This window comes from Montipora foliosa, chromosome 7 (assembly GCF_036669935.1).
Source record: "Montipora foliosa isolate CH-2021 chromosome 7, ASM3666993v2, whole genome shotgun sequence".
NCBI lineage: Eukaryota > Metazoa > Cnidaria > Anthozoa > Scleractinia > Acroporidae > Montipora > Montipora foliosa.
Genome location: NC_090875.1, coordinates 3871761 through 3896760, shown reverse-complemented (window position 1 = coordinate 3896760; position 25000 = coordinate 3871761). Strand labels below are relative to the sequence as shown.

The 25000-nt window shown below is 37.2% G+C and overlaps 1 protein-coding gene across 2 annotated transcripts in view; it reads left to right on the top strand.

Annotated features, from left to right (window-relative positions):
• Nucleotides 1-25000, top strand: part of LOC138010370 (protein NEDD1-like) — a 31962-nt gene that overhangs the window by 6876 nt on the left and 86 nt on the right. Inside the window, exons 4-15 of one of the 2 annotated variants that reach the window (XM_068857301.1) lie at nt 1666-1806; nt 3598-3827; nt 4752-4840; nt 5631-5734; nt 8287-8500; nt 11340-11417; nt 16573-17033; nt 17319-17415; nt 17821-18016; nt 19506-19572; nt 20640-20768; nt 21531-25000. The exon at nt 21531-25000 is cut by the window's right edge and continues 86 nt beyond it. In XM_068857301.1, the coding sequence (XP_068713402.1) occupies nt 1666-1806; nt 3598-3827; nt 4752-4840; nt 5631-5734; nt 8287-8500; nt 11340-11417; nt 16573-17033; nt 17319-17415; nt 17821-18016; nt 19506-19572; nt 20640-20744 (1782 nt within the window). In that variant the 3' untranslated portion in view covers nt 20745-20768; nt 21531-25000. Of the gene's footprint in view, nt 1-1665; nt 1807-3597; nt 3828-4751; nt 4841-5630; nt 5735-8286; nt 8501-11339; nt 11418-16572; nt 17034-17318; nt 17416-17820; nt 18017-19505; nt 19573-20639; nt 20769-21071 lie in introns of both variants that reach the window. The other variant, XM_068857300.1, reaches the window with a different exon arrangement.

Below are 25000 nucleotides of genomic sequence, written 5' to 3'. Positions count from 1 at the left end.
AGTTACACGATACTGTGCGTCACAAAAATTTTAAATTTTGTGAAGACCATTTTAATTTATCTCCAACTGATTCTTGTGCTGTCAACTAAGTTCAGATGCTTTGAGTATTCTGAAGCAGTGAGCATAATTTATCGGTACCGAAGACTCCTCGCTGCCATACACTGGAGAGAGCTAATTAAATATTCAAGTTGAAATCAACAATGCGGGCAAAAAAAGTGACCGATCAATATCATGAAACTTACAACGCTACGATCGATTGTAGGTAAACACAATTTTTTCAAAAGTACGCAAAATAATTCAAAAGGGATTGAACAATGAAAATTTACATGTCTTGCCAGAATTCCTGACAAATACAAAAAGAGATGGAAAGCTACAGTGAGATAAAACCCCGTAAAATAGACTAGAAGAGCCATGTGAAAAATTAATCAAACAAAAAGTCCTTTGTTTTCTACACTCCAGAGTCTCGAAAATTGTCTCGAAAATGTCTCAAACGTTTTGAAACTTGACTAGAGCTTCAATCCGTGAAGTTTTCGAGAATCGAGGGATTGTCAACTTACTTTTGCACGGTAAGTTGTACATCAGGTGAGGCACAAAGTGACACCCATTGAGATGTTGCCATGGTCACACTCTTTTTCAGTCCCTCTCTGCAATGAACCGAATATTGCAGATTTTGAACAGATAAGTACATTCAGATGGTCAGATTTGGAAAGCATGTGCTGCCCATAATACTTTACCTCTCATTCCTGTGGAATTTCGTTTAAAAGCTTACCAAGAGTGAACCTGTCTTATTACAACAGTAAAGGATAAAATCAATCCTGTGTTAAATAGACCCATCGGCAAAAAATGGTTTCCATGGCAACAGCATAGTGGGTGTCATTTTGTGTCTCACTTGATGTACATCACTGCTGCCAAGTTTGAACAGCACCCATCCAACATTTTCAGAGACATTCTTAATTTTGTGATCTATTACAGTCACTGTAATGTTTGAGACATCGTCAGATTTTTTTTGAACAAAAACTTGAATATCTCTGAAACGAGAGAGGGTATTCCAAAATAAAAAAACATCATTCATCATTTTAAAAGGTCTATAATATAAGCAAAATATATTTTTTACTTCATAGACACTTTAACTGGAAAAAGACTAGAAAGAGCCATGAAAGTTCTCTTTGGTAACTAACGAATCATTGAAGAATTTATACTGTAGTTTTAATGTTGTTGTTGTTTTAATGTGCTGTTGTTGAGCCCAGTTAAATTTTCTGGTGACCATTTTTTGGTAAAACAAAAAGTCTGGTTCCTGGAGGAAAAAACAATGGACAATTGACTGAGATGCTTCTGACTTACTGGTTGATTTTCTATTGTTGATGTCCAATATTACTGTGAAGCTAATAAAAACATGCAATTTCATGTAACTAGCCACAGCTGAGCATTTTTCTGTGTTTTGAATATCTGTAGCTTCTACAAAACATTGTCGAATAGGAAAATGCAAGAGACAATATCAAATTGACGGGTTTGGTTGTCTAGCTTTCGAAACAGGAACAATGTTTATATATAATTATATATGTGTAATTTCAGGCACTGTCTAGGTGGTTGTGATGAAATATTTTGAATCTCTAAAGCCTTATTTTTATCAAAGTGAATTCATTCCTCCGGAATTTTGTTTTTAAGGATCACAAGGATGTTGTTTCTTGTTTGACATTCAACTGGAATGACACGTCAATTGCGTCAGGATCTGTTAATGGTGATATTCTTCTTCATAATGTAATCTCTGGACAAGCTTCCGATCCTCTGAGACTCGTAAAGACACAGGTTCAGTTATTTACTTGTGTGAAATATGTACATGAAATACTCTTGTGTGTTGAATGTTATAACAAGAAAAACAAAATAATCTAACTAAGTAAGGCAAAATACAGTGACAGTAGTAATGCGCTGATCAAAATGACATGCCTTTGAATTACAACTCCTGGCAACAAAAGCTTTTAAATACTACATCTAACCACAAGTTAATATTACTACGTGCCAATGTAAATAACTGCAGAGCCACATACACGTACCAAGTACAAATATAGTTGACAGCTCACACACATAACACTGCAACAACATGAAAAATTACATTAAAAAATTGTCTCAGAAGACTTCGATTCTTTTGAGCTCCAAGACTGAAGAGTAACAAGCGCAACAACCTCTTGCTATTTCCACCCAGGAAGAGAGTACGGATACTTTCAGCTTGTCTGCATAGTCTCAGCCTTAACTAATTGCAAAATTTAATTAATTTTTAAAAATTAATTAAATTTTGCAATTAATTAAAAATTGAAACCTGCAATCCTAGACAAAGACCTGAGTTGAGACCTATTCCAATCCATAATCCATAATCCATGGACCATAATCTGAACAGAAAGCTAACAATACTGCCTTCTGCTGCCTCAACCAATACATGTTTTTAGGGCGATGTGCAAATTATTTTAGCATTTTCATTATTTCAACCTTTTTCAGAGAGGCAGTGTGTGGTTGAAAAGCTGTAATAACAAGATCCACTTTATGAATTTCAAAGTGAATATTAATTAATTTTTTAGACATACAGTAGACAAGCTGTGTTAGGATTTGGGTTAATCTGCTTTTTAAGCCATTGACCCCTGGGAGTGAGACTTAACAGATTCTACTCTGTCTAACACCTTGAACAATTTTACTCGTCAGTGGAGGGCGGTTTAGGATTCAATGGGTTAACACCCCTTCAATTCCACTCAGAAACTATGTCCTCTCTAAACTGCACTCAGTTGGGGTAAAAAGTCAAGCCTGCAAATAATTTTTTGCTATAATCCTGTGATATGTCAGGCTAGGGTCAAGGTTTGACCTGACATGCAGCCACCCTGGCCGGACAAAAAAAAAATTGAGTGGGAGTGGGAGGCATCTGGCAGACCATGTTTTAAATTGCCTAGGGTCCCGTTTTCATCTTCTTGTTTTTCTTTCTTTTTTTTAATTTTTAAAAACTTTTTCAAATTGTTGAAATCTTTTGCATTGTCTGTAGCAGCCAAAACATGGTAACCTGCTATTTGATTGACAGGAAAATCCTTGCGTTTCGTGATTTAACGCCAGACCTGAAAGTATTTCTGCTCTAGCATGATTGGAATCATGTACATGGTCTTATGAAGTAAAATCACGTAACGTCAAGTCAAGATTCATGGGGGAAGACACAGTTGCTTTCAGAGGAATTTTAAAATACATTTGTACAAATCCTGAAATGTTTCAGCTTTTGTTTGTGCAATGTAATACTCGTAAGACGATGTGAAATGCAAGCTGCAAATGAAAACAAATCAAAATGAAACTTAGGCATCATGCTTAAGGGCCATATATTAAAAGGCCACCTTTGCATTTGACTTTCTGGAATGAAAATATATTTTCTTATTTCACATCGTAACAGAAGACCCCAGTCAGCCTGTCCAGTCAGACTGATCGTTTGCCAGTCAAAACTTCAAATTTACCGGACAAATGTCCGATGACCAGCGCTTATCTGCAGGCTTGAACGTGGTCAAAGAGTTAATTATTGTTCATTTTGACAGGTAGAGATGTAGATAGGTTTTAATTTTCTGTTTTATCCATCAGGCTGTGAGAGATATTCAATTTTCCCACTTCAAAAAGAGTTTACTTGGTGCTGTCAGTGATGATTCAGCTCTCAATCTGTGGGATTCCAATACACGGAAACTTTTCACATCATTTACATCTGATCATAAAGCTCCCGCAACTGGACTGAGCTTCTCACCAATGAATGATATGCTTCTCTGCAGTGTGGGGCTTGATAAACGAATCGTTTTTTATGATGTTCAAGGGAGGAAGTACGTATTAACTTTCCTATGTGATTTTGACTGAAGCAAACAAACAAATTGAGACTGAAGCAATGGATATTGCATGTTGAAGCCACTTCACCTTAATGGGGGTGGCTCTTAACTACCAAACTGTTGCTATGGACCCCTTCAAATAAGTCCCTTGAGTCCCTTTAACAACAACTGGATTCACTCGAAAACTATGTCCCCATTAACTCTACAGTTACCCTTTATTGCCAAGTGTGTTCTCTTTAACATTTCTTTGTCTGGTTCGACTCACAGCCATATTTGGTAAATCATGTGACCAACCAAAAATGTTTAAAAACTCAGCAAGTTACACATACCGTAACTATGTTTTTCACAACTTTTTAACACAGCAGTAAGAGAACAGTCTAACACAAAATCTGTAGCATTAATTTTTAAAAAAGTAATTAATTCTCAAAACAATTGTGACGTCGTAAGGCCCTCCTTTGATGCACTTTTCAAAATATCAGTTCCATTTTTTGTCCAAATAGAAATTCCATGCTACAGTTTACGAAAAATGATGGGATGGGACGGTTCCCATCCAGTGAAAAAAGCCCCTCTTCCTTTCATTTCCTGAGAGTTTTTACATGTTTCTCACTGAAATGTATGGCAGAGGATTGGGACTAGTTGCACATTCACCTTCTGATTGAAGTGATGTCAGATTTCTGTTGAAAAAGTTACTTCAAAGAGTCATCCATGCAACCTTTTTGTTGGGCCATTGACTCAAAAGCTTCCCTAGCAACCATTGTCTTTCTGTAGTTAAGTGCCACCCCCCTTAACATTGGTTTTAAACTTCAATCTACTACATGTAAGTGCTTTTTGCATTAATGCTATGTCACAATAGATGCTTGTACATGTTTCTTATCATCAATAATTTTTTTCTATTTTTGTTCTGTTTACATGTACCTTCAGGTCAGTGAAAGTTATGACAGCAGAATCGCCATTAACATCAGTTGATTTCATGTCTGATGGAGCCACTCTTGCAGTTGGGTCAACGAGAGGTTTGTGTCGGTACAAAATAAAATTAATTTTCATGTTTTGTCAGTTCTCTTTGTTTTCTTTCTTCATTTCAAGTTTAAAGTCCCTGTGACGCTTATTTTTTTCCCTGTCATTTTCAGTTTTCGTTTAAATATCTATAGTGTCTGGAGTGTAGTAATTAAAAAAAATTCCTTTATGGTGTATCCACGCCTTTTGGCGGGCGTTTGATTTATATGCAAAAAAAACTGGCCAAGCCAGTTGGGCCCTGGTAACTAATGACATCACATTTCCTCAGAAAGAAAAATATATAAATTATGTGCAAAAGTGTAATCTAGAGCATTTTGTTAAGTTTTATAGAAATGTCGGACGATAGTTACCCTTCATCAGATGCTGTGAATGTTTTGATGATTCAGAATGGAATCTGTTGTTACTTTCTTGACTTCTTTAATGTCATTAGTTATTAAGACCCAACTGGATCGGCCAAAAATCAAAAGGATGCAAAAACGTGTGAATACACCATGAGGGAAAGTACTACACTCCAGACTCCAGGGTGTTTCTAGATGGCTCTTCTGTTGCTATGGTAACCCTTTATGTCACAATATTGAGCAATAACAATTTACTCTTGTTTCGTTTGGTGCAACAATGGACATGTACCTGTTACGTTTGCTTGTCAATAATTCTGAATTATGTAGTTTTGTGAAAGTGTATCATTAACCCTTTGACGGCCTAAACCGGCCAGACTTGTCAATGGGGAACCTTTGGGAGTCAATGGGTTAAACTAGTTTAAGCCATCTTATGGTGTTCATTTCATAGGTAAAATCTACATATATGACCTGCGTAGTGGTTCCACACCGGTAAATACAACAGTGGCTCACAAAACATCTGTCCAATCACTATCATTCCATTCTGCAACAAAGGTTTGTCCTTCGCTCTTTTATACTTGTTAATGATTGAGCAAACATGTAGCTGTTTAAAATTGCCGGGACACTGTAATTTATTCTAACAACAAATTTGTGCTGTGATTGAGATTTTTTCGGGTTTAAATATTATTCTTTTTGTCCCAGTCATAGATTCTTTTTCTTTTATTTGTTATTTTAGAAATACTGTTTTCCCTGTTTTTGAATACCATAACCTGTGAGCACACTCTCTCTCGAGGGGGTGAGGGTGGTGAGGAAAGAGCTCCCCCTCTTTCTTCCCCCACCCTCTCTAGAGAGCTTGCTTCCAGGCTATTAATACCATATTTACCTGTGTATAAGTCAACCTTTTATGACACAAAAAGCCTAGTGCCAAGTTCAGAATGGGCAGAATCACTGTATGTTCAGTTGTCCTTCAGTAGCATGACAATTCTCAAGATCCTGGATAGTTCTGACCAGCTAAATCACAGGATCACAAACATTTTACAAAAAGAAAACAACCCAGTACATGTCAGGGCACAAAATTAACTATTTTCTCAAGGAGACATTTGGCTCCAGACTGTTTTCTAAGTGGTCGCTAAGTCCATAAGGTCAGTAGCCATTTTTTTTCCTCAGAAGCAAAAATGAGCTATATGAAAAATGCCTTTAAGAATGCTGATTTTTTAAACTTAAATCACTCAACAATAACGCCAAATGAGAGCATGCGCAAAGTACTGCCACAATTGTGAAATTATGGAATGTTGTGAGCCTGCAATTAGCATTTTTAGCAAAACTGACACTTCACTCCACAATATACAATCATGTAGCTTTTAAAAAAATCAAAGATGGCGTATTTTGACATGTTCATTACGATTTTGCTACAAACCTCAGGCGTTTGCACCAATTTCTCAAGCTTATTTTAGCGTTATTTAATTGCATGGTACATGTACATAAAGGTTGGATATACGGAACCCAAAGAGTTCTGGTCGCCACATTGGCGACTAAGTTTTGAATAGATCTTGGTCGCCAATATGGTAAAAAAAAGAGTGTTGGCGACTGTATCGGGCCCCATTTCATGCCCTGCGTGTTGCTCACAGATCATACCATAGGCAGCCCAAGCTCGCGTCACTACAGACAGCCGTTGAGAATTTAAACGCGTTATAAGACTTTGTATGGGAAATCAAATGTCGTCGATTATAAAGCCTAAAAAATGCTCAATTTAACTTTCATTCAATAAAATGAATCAAAATGACTCACCTCTGGTGTATTCTTGTGCCTTTTGGAGCTTATTTTACAGTTTCGGGAAGTCGGTGTTTTCAATGTTCTAAGACGAAGTCAAGGCTGCACACTACGATTCCGACCGTTGTCAGCTCAGAGGCGGTTTGCATCTCGAAAATCCATCCCAGCCAAGATTTTTTCACGCAAAGCTAAAGCCACATCATTTGCGAACCTCCGTGAATGTTTCATCATCAAAAAACCCCACTCACTTGGCTGGAAATGAGCATTTTCTGCTTCGATTTCCACGATAGCTGATGAATTTAACTGCAAGTGATCACCGACGAGGACACGGAGCTTGGGTCCGAGGTCAAATTAACTCCACCCGATGGAGGTACAGTCATTTCATGTACCACACTTACCCCATTGAGCATTTTTCAGGCCTTATAATCGACGATATTTGATTTCACATACAAAGTCTTATAACGCGTTTAAATCCTCAACGGCTGTCTGTAGTGACGCGAGCTAGGGCTGCCTATGATCATACTTCCTCTGACAAGGTTTCTCCCATAGCATCGCAGAGCGGACATGCACCAGAAACAAGTGCCCCATTTCTAACACCAACCTGTGCTTACAAAGAAACACCATCTACAAAATCACATTTAACAACTGCAATCAACAATACATTGGTAGCACTACACACTTCATACACAATCACATACAAGAACACTTCAATAAGGAAAACTCGTCCACGTAGAAACACATCAGTCTATGCATGCCAAAACAAAGACTATAAACTAAGGTGTGGAAGTCAAGAGCACGTTTATAAGAAAGTACAAACCTACCCTGAAAGTGCAGTGAATTTGCGGAACTTTTCTTTAATGACTGTGTTAGCATATCTGAAGATACTTTTTGTTCTGTGACACTTGCTCATTAGCTCATTTTATGCATACTTAACTTTATTCATATTGTGTACATTTTAGATTCCTTCACTTTTTGCACCTTTTACTTTTAAGTTATATTAACTTGTATAAAATTATAAGCTCCATCTTCTTATCCTTGATGATGCCGTTGATTGGTGAAAGATCAAGATTTTTAACTCTTTTTTTTTACAGTAAAAGCCTCATATGAATTAGCATAATTATCATCTTGAGTATAATGAACACACTGGAACAGGTTGGCTTTTCATTTGGCGGCAAGATACTTGTACAAATCTCAATGTTGAAGATCCTACCGTAATAATGGGAAGAAGATCATCTTTTTCATAATGTAGGGGGTCTTTTGGAGTTATCTACCCAAAGTAACAAAACCAGCAAGTACATATTGCACACCACTCATAAAGTGCTTCAACTTAACTGCAGGTTAATAGCCTGACCAACAGCAAGAGTACAAAGCCAAGTTCTGTGGTGAATTCTAAACCTCAGAAGCCTCCTGAGCCACTTGTGAACACACCAAACCCACAACCTTCCTCGCCAATAACAAAGACAGACCAAAAATTATTGACAAACACACCAACACTGAAGCAAAATGGAGTAAAGGATGATGAGGAGGACATCTTTTCACCTCTCAGAGAGAGTATGTGAGGGTTCAAGGGTATAAAGTTTAAAGTAGCTGGAGGTTACTGTCAACCCAGAGGAGGAATGAATAGTATCCCAGAAGTAAAGTAAAGTAAAGGAACCATATTTAACGTCGATAACTCGTAACAGTAATTCAACTGACAAACCTGAGGTCGACCGTGCGCTCATTTTACTCCCCCCTCTCCATCAGTGCTCTGTTTTACGGGTATTTAAAGCTATTTAAGCTACACTGAAAGGAAAGAAGTCGAAACAAGGATGCCAGGTCCGGGAATCGAACTCAGGACCTCTTGCACAAGGCCGCGCACTAACCGAATGTGCCATCCTTGCTCCTACACTCTTTTCGGCATCTTGTTCCAACGGGAATAGCAAAATGGCCCACTCACTTGATGACATATGTGATCTTTGTGAGTATTTCGTAAAATTTTGTCGATTATAACAGTGAGTGATTTGTGCCTGTCAGTACTTCATCACTTTGTATTTAATTTCTGATATTTATTCATGAAGACTCACGGAAGACAACTAATGTGGTTGTTTCACATTGTGATCACTGACCCGAAGAGAGGTCATGAATAAAGTTGTTTATACAGTTGTGGATTAGAGGTCTTTTCCAATTATGGACTTCACTCATGCAGATTGATGGTGAAATGATATTTTTGGCGGAGGAGTAGCCAGAAGTACCCACATTTTGTCATACTTTCGGAGTTGAAGATTTTATCAAATACACCAGTTTAATGAGCCTGCAAGTGGCATTTGTGATTTGATCATTGCATTTGAAAGCAATCGCACAAACACAGATTTCAGATTTAACTCACTTTTCTTTGATCACCTAAGGAATAATTAATTCGAACCAGCAAGGGAGACGTACACATCCACAGTTCGACTCTCAACAACATCGGGTACTATGCATTGCCGCTGTTCACTCAAGCACTTAATGTAGGTCACATAAGCTTCTCTACTTTTTAATGTAGCACACGCAAAATCATTCAACTTGACGCCATATTTTTCTTCCGACACGTAATGAAGGTATAACATATAATTTTATGCTTACGAGACGAAACCTTGACACCAAGGTCTGTTTGTAAACACGACATGATAATCTCCAGCACTGCTCACCTCTGCGTTGTGGCTGGAAGATACTAATTACTTCATGATTTCAGTTGATAATATAGAAGGAATCGCTATTCATTATGGGATACTATTCATTCCTCCTCTGCTGTGACAACCAGTAATTTCAATAACTACAGGGAGCTGATGAAAAGCATCGGCTACTTTTTGTTGTAAATTGCAAAAAATTAAAGGCAGACCCTTTCAAACCTAAGATTAAAACTATTTGGACAATGGCATCATGAACTCGTTGAAACAGGATCATCAAGTTTGATTTTGAAATGTAGCGTATGAGAATGTTCTTTTAAAAATGGTGTACCCTCAGACACTGTTGATATAGTTGGTTTCTCTACTCAAACCAGCTGCTTACTTCAAATTTTATTGAACCCTTGGTCAACCATAAGGCACGTTTTACATAAGGCACGTTTTCAATCATTTTGTTAAGAACCACCCAACCAACCAGCTGTATGTGCCGGTGGAAAGCAAAAAAATTTTTTGAAAAGTAGTGAAATTTTTTTCAGAGATTGAAACTGACCAATAGTGACTTATCCACCAGGGGCCGGTTGTTCGAAAGCCGATTAACGCTAATTCCAGATTAAAAAGTAACCAAGGAGTTTATTTCTCTACTCCCAAATGCTTTTCACCGCTGATATTTGGCGAAACGTTACATTAGAAGAAGTCAATCTTGAAAAACAAAAATAAGCAAAGGAAACTTTCACCAAATAGTTGAAAACATAAAACAAAAGTTTACGCTAATCCTGGATTAAGTTAATTGGCTTTCGAACAACCGGGCCCAGATATAGAAGATATTACATGGCCGTGGGGAGATACGAAATTTCTCTTAGAGTGTTAAAAAATATTTCACACTTCGCTTACTTCCTATCTCCATGCAGCCGTGAAATATTCTATTTATTATGTAAACACCAATGAAATACGGTGCAATTTTTATATGTAACCATGATAGTAATGTTCAGTGATCTTTTCACGTGGGAAGATAACATGTTGTCTTCACGTGTGAAGATATCGTGTTTTTGCGCAAAAGCTCGCTTGGCATTTCATTGGTGTTTATATAATAAAAAGACATCCAGGCAACTGGGGTTTGGACTATATAACATTCTTCAAGGAAATAATAAGCTACACGTACATGTAGCGAAGTGTTTGAAACTTTTACGAAATTTGAAATAGTAGGACCACAATTCCACTGGCCAACTTTAAACTTAATTTTTTTTCAAAAGGCTATAATAATTATTATTAGCATAATCTTTTAGCTTACGATAATTCTAAAATTTATGATAAATTTTATTATAATCCATTCTGTGGTAAGAAAACGACTCTTCAACTTTGCAATCATGGACAGTCTTGCATTTGTGCTCACTTATTGCTGAAAGTAAAGCTTTTTACTGGTCCTTTATTTTATTAATAAGTTTATTTAGTTTTATCAGTGAATTATAGCTTTCAGGGTGTCTTAATGACCGATTCACTTAATAGCGATTACGGGTATCCAAAATATGCTGTTCTGAAGGTTGACTGTAACTTTATCAAGCACAACAATACATTGTAAATAAATAAAGGTTATTGGTAATGAATATTAAGGAAAACTGTAACATCGTCACTGTTATAATGTAAAACTCAAGACCTTGTGCATAGTTTTCCCAATAAGGAAGACTGGCCATAAAGTAACTGAATGCCATTACATGAAATCTCATTGAACTTCACTTTTTGTGTGTTTTCAGTTAAAACACCTTTGATTAATAACAAGCAAGTCAATACAACTGCATCTTATAACTTAAAGGAGAGCAATCCACCTGAAGGTATGCACACTGTATATAATATTTAGTTCAAAGTGGTTCTCACTTTTGAAAGGCAGGTACCAGCCTTAAGTTCAAAGTTAAACATTACAACTTGTATAACAGATAGCTAATGGTAACAAATCCAATCCAGCTAAGGCATTGGCCAACACGTTGGTTTACAGTCAACCAGCTGTCAGTCAATAATAGTGTCATTCAACTGCTGACCGACACATCAGTCATCAACAATCTTTTACGAGTAAGTCCGTCTCATACATCAGTAAAGTGATTATTTTTCCTTTAAAGTGCTACTGCAGTAATTATTGAAGTAATTGCCCCAACATCTGGGCCAAAACCCGAGGAGCCAACCTAGAAGTTCCATGCAAAAAGGGTAAATTTATACATTGGTAGATATTGTTGGGGGATCAATCTCAATTTACTCAACCAGGCACACAAGGTGGTATCGGTATTGCTTAATTTAAACAGGCATGCAAGTGTTATTGGTATTGTTCCACACGACAAAGGTGTTTTAGGAGTCACAAAGTAGAAACTCGCCAGGAGAACCAAAGTTGTTCGGGTTAGCGATTGAAAAATCAAACATTGGAGCAGATCTGATGCAAATCGAGTTGCTTGGCTCAGAAATTGATTTTGTCCGGACAAAAATCAGAAACAGGGGTGACATGTTCAGCGTATAATTTAAACGTATCTCAACTGCCTTTCATACTATCTTAAGTGGGGGCAGATTTAGTGAAAACTATTACTAGTATTAATTTCCCTTAAAAAGAAGTTAAGAAATAAATGATTATTTTCAACTAAATTGTTGGTAAGAAGAATTCCCCAGAATTGATCATGTTTGTAGATTTCTTTTGGTGCGGAGACTTTCCATATCTGCTCTTTCACTGCTATCCTGATTTTTGTGTCTTTGTTAAAAAAATTGTTAAATCACAATAAATTATATAGGCCAATTTGGAAAATACCATGATAGTAGTCTCTGTTTGTACCCCCAAATTTTGCAGAAGCATTGTTTCCAGTTTCTCTTGGGACTTACAATGGTCCCAAGAGAAAACAAAAACAATATTATGGTATTATGGTATTTTCCAAAGTGGCCTATATATATGTACTGGAGCAAGGAAACCCTGATATTGCTTGATAGTGTATTTGAAGAGCTACGTGCTGTGCAGTCACATAGTAACTGGATAGAGTTCTGTTCAGGCCTATATTTTTTTGTAGGCTGAAATGTCACCCTCCATGGGAAAAAAGGAAAAATATTGATAACAGACAGTGTCACAGCACCCTTCCACTTTACAACAATAGAAAAGAATGGACTCTAGCACATTAGTTTTTACATTAAGTTTTCTTGGGCACAGTACTTTATAATATAATTAACAATTATTCTTTGAAATCGAGGTGATTAGTGGTAGAATATTTATCAAGCCGCAAAGCGGTGAGGTAAATATTCTGCCACTTTTCACCGAGATTGAAAAGAAAAAATTATTGTTTTAGTATATACTCACGAAGTGATCTCAACAACAATTGCAGAAAAAACCATCCAAAGTCGATTTAATTGGCATCTCAATTCATGCGTGGAAAACGTGCAAGCGGCACAAAGCACGCACAAAAGTGTTTACAGAAGCTTCAAACATGGCAAATCTAAATAACCTTCGTTTATATCCTTGCCACAAACAGCAAAAGGGTCATTTAGCACCATTTAAATCAGCAATCCAAATCGAAAGTCTGCTTGTTTAAACATTTTCACCGTTTGATCAAAGTTTTTGAGGTTTATTTGAAATGGAAATTGAAAGTGCAGTTGCTAAAGGATCCACATGAAATGGTGGCTCTAATTGAGGTGAGCGTTGGTTTGTTGTAAAATAACCCGTCTTGTTTCCTTGCAACTATGTGGAACTTTCTTAAACATTTTTTTAATTCCTCGATTTCAGTAAGAAATTCATTTTGGTGGGCGACCAGCCCACCAAAGACAGAATTACTCTGAGTGAAACAAATCGTTGGTGTGAAGATTGTTTAATAATTATCTGGAAAAATGAAGTCAAACACTGGTTGGCAAAAGTATGAACTCTTCTCTTACCTTTGAAAACTTTCAGGCCAAATTTTGTGGCCTTCTTTGTCTTCTGTCGCACAGCATCATTTTGTATTCTCAATATTTCCAATTCATAAATGCTGGCGAGTTTACACCAGCCATTTTGTTTTGTTTGGATCAAGCATTATTCACTCCGTAGGGAGTGAATAATGCTCAATTACTCTGAGATAGTGAACCAATCAGATTCCTTGAAACATCAAGATCACTGAGTGAGTATATACCAATAATTATTATTATTGTGCTTTTGTTTCTTGTCATATGCTTTAAACAAGGATGTCCACTACCATCCTTTTTTTGTTAACACAACCATTCAGCCATTTTCAGCAAATGGTTTTCCCAGAAAAGAGAGAAAAATAGTCACTGTGGCACTATTAGGTTTTTTAATTTCTTTTCCATTTACTGGTAAAATAATATTACAAATCATTTCTTGTATCATTTTTGCCTGTACTGTGACAAGAGAACAGCATTTAAGGGAATTTTACTATAATTATTATTATTGTCCGTGTGTAATCTATAATTAATAATTAATTGATTATTTGCAGTTTAGCCAGACAGTATAAATATTCACAGCACCACAGGGGTGAGCAGGTACAATTTATTAAATGTACCTGCTTTTTATTATTCTTGGAGAGAGAATGAATTGCTGACTATAATAATTATTATTGTCCCTGTGTAATCTATAATTAATAATTAATTGATTATTTGCAGTTTAGCCAGACAGTATAGATATTCATAGCACCACAGAGGTGAGCAGGTACAATTTATTAAATGTACCTGCTTTTTATTATTCTTGGAGAAAGAATGAATTGCTGACAGTACATTGAAAATTAACTTTGCAGAAGCATTGGTAATGGTATAAAATCAAAGTTTACTATAGTATAGCTGTGGTGTCAGTCAGTGTTCTTAATTGTCTAAATAGTGTGAGAATTTGAAATAAAACAATTGCAGGTGTCCCTAATTCTTCTGTTGGACTACTCTTGGAGCAGGGACATGTAATGAAATGATATTTATAAGCAGCAAGACCACTTATTATGCCATTGACTGTTAATGAAACTTAATTTACCAAGGCTTTTTAAAACTGAAGAGTTTGTTGATTCACTAGATCGCTTCTGAGTAGCTTTGTACAACAACTTTTACTTAACATGTTCACACACAGCAATTTGCATTGTTTTCAGAACAAATAATAAAATTTGTCCAGATGTTATGGTCAAAGCAAAACATTTTCATTTTTGTGGTAAATTGGTTTCCCAAATTGTCAAGTGTATATTGATATCATTAACTTTAATTTGCCCACTTTTGTGATGCAATTATGTGGTTCATCTATCTTAAGCTACCTTTACTAATAAAACCCCCACGTGTTTCGTATAGGGAAAAAAATGCCTGAGCTCTCAAGTACTGGCTGAGGTCCATACTCAAGACCTAACGCACGGCTATTCCTTAAATGGACTGACCTAGCCCGTTGAATAACGTTTTTATTTATTTCTAAATTGTATTTCTAGAGGGTATGAGAAACTAAGCTTGATTGGGTTTCTTCAGTGTTGAAATCAGTTATCAAATTGAGTGAGTTTTCAAAAGACGTTAATGGCAGAGCAAATGGGGAGCAGGGATGGTGCAGTGGTGAGAGCACTTGCCTTCCACCAATGTGGCCCAGGATCGATTCCCGGATTCTATGCCATATTTGGGTTGAGTTTGTTGGTTCTCTACTCAGCTCCGAGAGGTTTTTCCCCAGGTACTCCGGTTTTTCCCTCTCCTCAAAAACTAATATTTGCAGGCGTAGCTCAGTTGGCTAGTGCGCGGCTTTCAGAGCAAGGGGTACCCAGTTTGATCCTCGGTGACTTCAACGTCTGTTTCCACATTCCTCTGATCCGTGTAGCTATAGCTTTAAATATCCGTGAAACAGAGCACTGACAGAGGAAGAGGGGTAAAGGGCGCACCGTCAGCTTCCATTGATACCAGTTTCGTAACTGGAGGCACTACCAACGTTAAATAAATTGACTTTACTTTGACTTTGCCAAGAGAATTATTGTCATCTAGTGGTTTTATGACAAACAACACTGCTGGTTGCCATAATTTTGCTGTTAGCAATAAACACATATGTAAATCTTAATATCTTTTATTATATGGCTGGTGTTTGTAGCCGATATAACGCGTGCTCTGATTGGCTAATTGTGACTGAATTGTAGGGCATTATTCTCCCGTAATGCACACGGGCCGATTACGGGCTTGCAAAAACAAAGCAAAAGGTAATTTAAAAACCAGATAATAAACTACTTACTAACCGAGCTAGCTTGAGCCGTACTGGGGAATATTGGCCCTCGGTTGTTTTTGTACAGACCTCGCTGCGCTAGGTCCGTACTGCCACAACCTCGGGCCAATGTTCCCCAGTACGGCCCTTGCGCTCGGTTAGTAAGAAGTTAGTTTATGCTGATGTCCGATCTCACCCATACATCGCTTGCTTGTAAGGTGCATTTGAATATGTCAATAGAAAATGCGCTATATAAATTCATTACCATTAATTTTTGTAATGATAGCAAACTAAGGGAAGAAGGTTGATGCAGTGGTAACAGGACTCATCTTCTACCAATTTGTCTTAGATTTCACATGGGTCTGTTGGTTCTCCAGTTAAGGTGTGAGAGTTGTGGGGGTTTTTGAGAGCTGAAGGAGTTGTTGGAACTAATGAAAGCCAATGGTCCACTGAAGTATTTAAAAGAAAGGATTGTTGTGGCTGTTGTACCACAGCTGGAAACACAACCCATTCACGTCACAAAACGTACCACATTTGATAAGACGATGTGCTTGGTGTACTTTTGAAGTTTGAACTTTTGGTAGTTTTTATTTTCTCTAAATATTTTCGAAATATTGAGAGGTTTATTTCCCTGCCAATTTCAGTAGACTAATGTCTTCCCAGCAACAGCTTGAACAGCTTTCTTGCAGAACCTTCAAAATAATAATATGAAATAATGCACAAACAGCTTATTGGTAGAAAAGAATAGGAAAAAAGGGCCTGAATAGATAGGCACAAATGAGACCCAGAGCCTTTTGGTATCAAATGGTTTTGCTAAATTTGCTTATTTTTTGTCATAGTGTCAGGAGTGTTCTCTCCAATTGGCAGCAATTTGTCTGGCACCAGCAATCAGCAGCCAATGCATCCTACCAGAGGCTCCCCAGCTACAGCTAACAGCAATGCAGCAGCTGATATGCAAAGGACCACAGATCAACTGGCAGCTGTAACTGGAAATACTGTGTCACCCCTGAAAAATGCACGATCATCTGCTACAAGGTCACTGACAGAACTTGGTACTGCTAGGGATCAGGCTTATGAAAGTTTGCCAAAATCATATTCAGACACCAAGCTGATTACAAACAGCAAGAATCCCTCTAATGGGATAATAAGTGAGAACTTTGAATCAAATAGAGATTTGTACCCATCACCAGCAGACAGTCTTCTAGCAAATGTACAGCGTAATATGAGTGAAGATATCAGGCCAGTGTCAAACAGCACATTACCTCACACAGAAGGCAGAAGGCCTTCAAAAGAATTTTCAGTAAGTTTGTCTTTTGTAGTTTTGATGCACCTTCTTGCTTCATTATGTTACTCTCTTGTAATAAGTTACACCGTGTGGCATTCATGTTTAAAAAGTGACTGTTGTTAGAATCAGATCACATGTTTTACTCTAGATCACAAGACATAACACCCTTAGAGCATTCTTGGTCATGATGCTCTACATAATTTATAGTAGAATATTAATGCTTAAGGTTATGTAGAAGGTTGAGTTTGCACCATTTTATTTAATATTTAAAACCTGTATAAAGGCTTTGTTATGTTGCAGTCTCCACATGGATCTCCATCTTCAATCAGACGACCGGCAGAAGGAACAGAAATCGCTAATTACATGTATACGACAGATAGACCAGAATTGCATTCAGGTACGTGTTCGTGTATTGAGTAAAACAAAAACACTTGTTTGTTTGTTTGTTATTGTTAAATTACACATACAAATTAAGAATAACAAAGGGAAAGGGATGTCCTCTTCTGATTTTAGAAAAGGTTGGCAGATCACTGGGCCACTTCAAATTCTCCCTACTAGAGACCGAAAGTGAAGCAACAGGGGACATACGCCACCTGTAGTCCAAAGTGAAGTTGATGTGTTAATTAAAAGCAAAAACAAGAATTGAACCCAATTTTCAACTTGTGATTTTTATGTTGACTGCTGAGCTTTTGGCATCATCCTTAATGGACCAAGCACAGTTGGTTTTCGTAGTTTGAAATTCAAAGGAAAATCATTCTGTTTAGGAAATCCATTCATCTAACAGACAATTATCTTGTTTTAGTATCACCAGCACAAAGCTTAATATTTGACAGTGTAAAACAGAGAACAGATCCATCAGCCAGTGGGACTGTTGGTCTGGCTGCATCACAAGACAATGCTCCTGATATGGCTGGTGCTGCAGCTAATTCTGCAGGGATGCTGCCATTTCAAGTTCAGTTTATTAAAAATCTTATTGATGAATCATTGGATGAGTTCAGGTGGGGATTCACATACAACTCCTCTTATTGCGAAGAATAGTAAAAAAGCTATTATTACGTTATAGTCAAAGGGGCGCTGTCAAGGATGCGCGTGCGCAAGGTTTTTTAGTCAAAACTTGAAAAATTTAGCCTGAACTTTTCAAGTTTGGAAAGGTGCAGACAATAAGGTGACCACTGTTGCATGCAGAATTTTAAACACGGCAGGACGCACAAATAGTGATTCAGTCTCCTCAAGAAAGCAAAACAGAGCAGTCAAAAAACCAATACAGTATCTACAATGAAGAGAAACATTTTTTAAGGCATGAATTCTTGAGAAATTCAACGTATGGTGAAATGGAAGTGTGATTCATTTTCTCTACAATCCAGGATCAAAGTCCATCTTTGCAGCTCATTTCTAGCTAGTTTCTTAAATGTCAGAGACCACCAAATCATCGTTGGTTCATAAATGTTTCCTCTCTTCGCTCTAAAATGTGTATTTGAATATTTTGAAGAAAAACATGCATTTAGAAGAACTGCATCAATTTGGTTGAGTTTATTTGTTGCATGAAGTACATGTATAAAACCGCAAGCGGTGAGTAAAACACGGCTAAATTTTTTCTCTGCTTACCATCTTTCAAAGTCGTCTCTTGATAATGAATGCCCCCTCTTTCAGCTTTAAAATGGCATGTTAATCTTGATATGTTTGGTTTATCTCTGTGAGTGCTTAGACCACCGGCAGTTTTCCCGGTCACACTTCACTGAATTCAGCTGTTCGTGAACAAACATGGCATGATATTGGTGTTTGCTTTTATTTCTTGGACTTAATGCTTTTCTAAAGCCGTATTTAGTCAAGGCTGAAACAGAAAAAGCAAACAATATAACATCTGTTAAAATCTCTGCATGTGAAAAATGGTACTGCACATGTCAATGAATGTCAGTGCCCCTTTAAGGTGGAACAATTTGTTTTTATTGTATTTAAAGGCACCTGTACATATGTAGAGTTTCAGTCCAATAATCCTAGTAAGACCCATTTTAATTGGCCTAAAAGATTTTTATTACTTTTTAGTTAAGTTGTCAATTTTAAATACTAGTAAGTGTCATAGGCTTAAGTAATTTAGGGCTGAGGATTTTCCAAGGGTGCGGCCCACCAGACAGTCTCAAACAGTGTCAACAGCATCTCTAGAAAAATAGCTGGTACATGGAACAAATCATCCAAGAACAAAATCTAAGGAAGAATCATGACATCTTCAATCAAATTAAAGGATCATTTTTTCATAAGTAGTACATTTTAATCTTCTTGTTTCTTTGTCAACATTTTTCTTTCATTAATAGAGGGCCATCATAATTTAATAGAGCATATCATTCAAACCCACGACTAGGTGATTTCACTTTACTGTGCTATTAACTATACTACTATAAGTAACTCCACTGTTACTTTTTGCTATTAATTCTACTTTTCAGTGTCACATATACTTACATTTGATTCTTTTATGTTCACCATTTATTTCAGAGTTGCAATTCACAGAGAAATTGTTAATGTACAAGTTGAGATGCTTAGGCAATTTCAAATTCAACAAGTGAGTGCATTCTTGAAACAAATATTTTCTTGCTTGTGTCTTGGACTCGGAATTGGCACTGTGGCTGAATACAGACAATTAACATCACAAAGTGTCCCTCAAATGCTGCTTATCAAATAAGGAAAAACAGCTGTATTTACCCTAAGCTAAACATAACATTAACCCTAAGTTACACTTACCTTATTGTTGGAAACGGGTAGCAATGCTTAGCCCTTAAGGGACGCTTTGTTTTGGACATCAAAATCAATGGTGCATGTAATAATATTAAATACGTTTCCGGACACAAGTGTAAAAGCTTCTTACACTTTATGCAGAATAGGCACTGTGGCTGAGTTGTTGGGGTCCTGTGATTGCAATGTTGATTTTCAGGGCAGGCCTCAAGTCCTCCTTCTGACTGCTAGCTGAAGATGGTCTGAGTAATCCCCAGTTCAACTTCTGGCTACAGTTGTTCAAAAGGTGGATAGCGCTATCCACTGGATAAATCACTACCCAATGGATAGCGCTATGCACCCTTCGAACAACTAGGGCCAGGGCTGCATTTGTGAATACCCAACTGGTCTGTTACCTGCCATTTTTATTCTTAATTTTACTTCTGTGGCCACTGATCACGCACGGGTCAAGAAGCACTGGTCTTGACTCGCGCATGATTAGCAAAGATAATGTGAACTGGAGAAGGCCTACACGTGTGTCCAACTACTGGCGTTTACAGGTTAAATGCAGTGGAGTGGAATGGCCCTGAAAACCCCAAAAGAGGATTATTCATTTAGGTATATAATTTATTTCTAATTATCTATACCACCACATAGCCACAGGAGAAAGGCACAGTCATTAATTCCATTACAAACGGGTATTTTGTTAAAAAGGAAACATTGCTGTGTGTATCAATATGGATTAATTTTGCATGTTCTTGTTTTCGCATGATCGACACACCATTGGTGATAAAAGCAAACAGACATTGGGATGATAGCTTTGCCTTTCTAAAGAAACATGTCCTTTGCTTAAGAGAGTGCCTTACTTATTGCTATTGACAAAAATGGTTAAAGATTTTCAATACTTTTGTTGAACAGAATGAACTCAAGGGATTGATAGAAAAATATTCAGTAAACGAAGCCTTGGTGTTGGAGATTGAGCGTTTAAAGGAAGAAAACAACAGACTGAAATCAAAATACTGAATATAATGCCCTGAAACAAATATGGTAAGTAGACTGTCGTATGAACTTTGCACGACATGTAAAATCAGATTACTCAAGTGAATCAAATGACTTTCTGGCCAAAGAAAAAGTTATTGTTAACAATATGGTGGTTGTTAATATTGAACGGTGAAAATGGGTTTGTTATAGCTTTGGTTTTGGGCAACTGTTTTTAATGATTGGTTTAAAATAACATGCCACATTCTCAGCTAATGATTAGGCCATATTTTCCTGCCCTTAGAGGTGAGTGAATCATGATATTCTGCTTGTTTTATTGCTGAAGTGATGAGTTTGTTTTTGGGTTTGTAGCACTCATTTGATAAACTGCATTACAAAAATGAAACAAAGTATGGCTCAATTGCTTACATGAGCAGCAGATCAGTAGCTGCAGCAAATGGATGAGTTGACTCAGTTGGTTGAACAGCTCACTGCCGTGCAAGAGGAGGTCATGCGTTCGACCACATCCGGCCATCAACACTCAAAATCATGAAATAACTGAGGAGCAGGTGCTGTCTTTGTAATGGCAGCTGTGAATGGTCACTTCAAGTTACGGCAACAAACTGAAGGCCCCTTCTCACAGCACAAGTGCGCATTTTTGAAGAACCGGCACCATGCAAAAACTCATGCATCATGTTGACAGAAGAGTCCATCATTCCTAATTAAAAACTGAGAGTTCTAAAAAAATTGAAACTGTAGTACGTCAAACCTTTAAGATAATATTGACAGTAGGAGGAAATACGAAAATATTGTAGCTTTTTTTTTTCACAGCAGAAAAGCTGTAGTCGACTATCGCAAGGGATGATTATTGCAAAGTTATCCCGAGAAATGAAATTGCTCTTTGGGTTGTGCTCCACCTTGCAGGTCTATGTGTATCCATCCATCCAGGCAAGGAAATGGCTACCATCGGTTTTCATGTGTTTCTGTCCTTAAGGTCCGTTCGATTGACCCTATTCCGGAGTAAGAGTCCGCGGAGTGATGATTTAAAACGGTATGTCTGGCGTTTTGAAGCAACAAGGATAATAAAGATCTTTTTAAAATATCATTTTAGCAGGTGTTTGACAATTTTAATGTGATTGTCCGTAAAAGCGAAGGATTTCTAACTTTTATTCCACATATTCCTATTCCGTAATAGGGTCAATGGAACGCATCACCCGTAAGATTGGACTACCGGTATGAGTAAGACTTCGAGAGCGAGTGCAAGTTTAACAGTTTGAAGCACACTGTGTTAACCCACCTGGCTGAACAAAAATTGTTGGACGATCAAACATGTTCGGTAAACCAACATTTTAGCGTTTGGCCACCATTCAATGTTGGCCAACATGTTGCACGCGCAATGTGATCAGAAATTGAGTCGATGAAAGGATGTTTGACACCGTTTGGCCACCCCGTAATTTTCAACATGTTGGATCATTCAATATTTATCGTTTGGCCAGGCCTTACAAGGGCGACCTATAGATTTATAACCATACTCCAGTCTAAAGGTTGTTATTAAACTTAAATTCCTTTATTTACCCAAATGATTAACAACAAACCAATAAGGAGTTTTCACTGTGTAAGATAATCTTCATTTGTTTTGGGGCGATGGTGGCGTTATGTTGAAAAATAAGTATTTATGCTAAGCTACTTATTGTGGTTGGCAAAAAGGAGAATTTTTTCCGAGGAGAAATTAAATTATTTATTAACTTTAAAAAAATACCAGGTTTTAACTGTTTTGCACGTTTAGACACATTCATGAAAGTGTTTTGTCCTTCAGAATCAAATATTTGCGAGAGTTTCACAACTACTTAAGCCTAGTAGGTGATTATTAGGCTCTGTTTACAAGGAGGCTAAACGTTTGTCGACCACTCTCCTCAAGGGGGATTTTGGGAAATTTGAAACTTAGATAGAAAATTAACATAAAAAGACTTTAATGTTCGGGGACTGAGGTGAGTTGGGTTATCTTATGAAAGTATTTTGTCCTTTAAGCTGGAGGTTTTGTTCAAATGACACTGAGCTATTTTTTCATGTTAAGAGATTTAAATGTTCTTGGAAACACTATTTCAACAAAATTACATTTTTCAGCAACAGTTAACTTTTAACAAGGTATTTTAATTGGGAGGGATAATAGTCTATGAGCCTTACTGTATAAGTGCGAAGTTGTTCATAGTAAAACTGCATTTACAATACTTTGCAGAGGTATTGAGAGTGAATCGACGAATTTTCGCTCCAAAGCCATGCGAAATGTTGTTTCCCTTGTCGCTATCAAACAAGTTCTCAGGTACTCGGATTTAGTGATAATCGTGAAGTAACGACGAAAAGAAACATTGTGGCTTACAGTTGGTATTCACTGAGATAAAAAACCTCAGTACCATCTCAGACATTTCGCACTGGGTCTCGACCTGGAAGTGAGGCTTAAATAATTCGGCGAAGGTTGGGTGATTGTTGTGAAATAATTTGGATATTTCGGATTCTTAAGGAGCAACAAGGTTAAGGTTTCAGCGAAAGTAGTCTGTCCAGCTTTATATTGGCCTAGACCTAGTATGAAATACATGTAAACGGTGAAGTGGTTAAGTCTGCCATTTGAAAATGAGACAAGCTGCGCGCAAGATATAGTGTGTGTGGGCATTTCGATGGTAAATAATATGTATTCAGCACAAAATTTGAATAGTTAAGGTAAAGGAGAGCACTAAGCATTTTTCTTGTTAAACTGAACATAAAAAGGGCGTAAGCGCGTCTTTTTGTAAGTAAACTCCGCTTGAACAAGTAAGAAAAAATACATGCAAGCAAAGAGTGTAACCGAAACAACAATCATCGACGATTGTTACAAATTGGTCGATTGCTGATATTTTTTTAAATCCTTTGTTTGCAATCACGTGATAAGACTACCATGTTGGTGCCTAAACAATAGAAAAATGTAGCTTAAGTTTTGCATAATAATAGAGTCAAATTCGCAAAAGACTTTTTCGCTGTTGTTCCTTCTACCAACGTGGCTGCCGTGACGTCAGGTGTAATCAAAGAATTGGGAGACAGACTGGACCCGAGGAATTGAGTCCAAGCATTTTTCGACTTTAATTGGATAATCCGGTTTTATGTTGTCCGTAAAATCCGCGTACACAAGGCGTAACATTTGGAAACAAAGTTATTGGAAATTGCATGAGATCACGAATACACCCACTCATCCCAGCTTTATTCGTCAACCGTTAACGAAGCAAATCCTTGGACCTTTGTACTACCTTTATTATTTGAAGTTTTGTGCGGTTTTAACTATTTACGCTTCGGGGGATGCCACCGGATAGAGTTGCAGTTTTCAGTATTTTATGAAATGTTAACCTAAATAGTACTGTGTTTAAATCACAGAATCCATGTTCAGTCAGAGGACACTAATTAATTTACGTCTTCTTGTTGCAAACCACGCAGCTTTCAATTTCCCTTGCATAAGTCATTTGATAGTCTCATGCTCTGTGTTTATTGTAGACTCAACAGCATAAATAAGTTAAAGAGTGCAGGAAGGAAGTTGCTATGAAATCACTTCGATGGTGTAGTTTTCTTGAGTGTATAATAGAAAAATGGTATGTACTTTTCGCGATGCAGTGTATATGGTCACTCGTGATCTTGTGAAAGTACTCAAAACTGCACGAACCGAAATGCACTCCCGTTCATATGATTTCCGATAGTTATCAGACGCGTTTTGTTTGTTCCATCCTCGAAATGGCGGATTTCGCAACTATTCAGCGAAGTGGAAATGCATGGCTAGTGGTGGATATTTACCGAACCGCGAAGTGAATAGTTGTGAATACCACAAAAAGTTGATGTTAACTCATTTATTCCTGCAACGATTACAATATTTTCAGGCGCAAGTCCCGTGCGAGTTGCTCAGAGGTGAACAGTTAACAATTATTCCATGAGCGCGCGTTGGATATGAAAGTTTATCGTATAAAGTTAAAAGAACCTCAGTTTTTGCTTTAAAGAGTAAAATGAGCTCTTAATCAAAACCACATGAAATTTTGTACCAGTCCTGGACCAAATGTACTTTGTAAAACTGTCCGTTTCTAAGCGATCATTTAACTAAAAAGAGAAAAACGCAATAGACTTTTTATGGAATTATAGATTTAATGTGCGTGAGTTGAGTAAGAAAATAACTACAAGGTATTTTATCTATTTATAATGTGCTTGTTAAGTATTTTCCTAGGTCACAGTTTTTTATAAATAAAAAAAAGTTGAAGTTTAAACCGTTCATTTTGTCTCAGAGCTGAAATGAA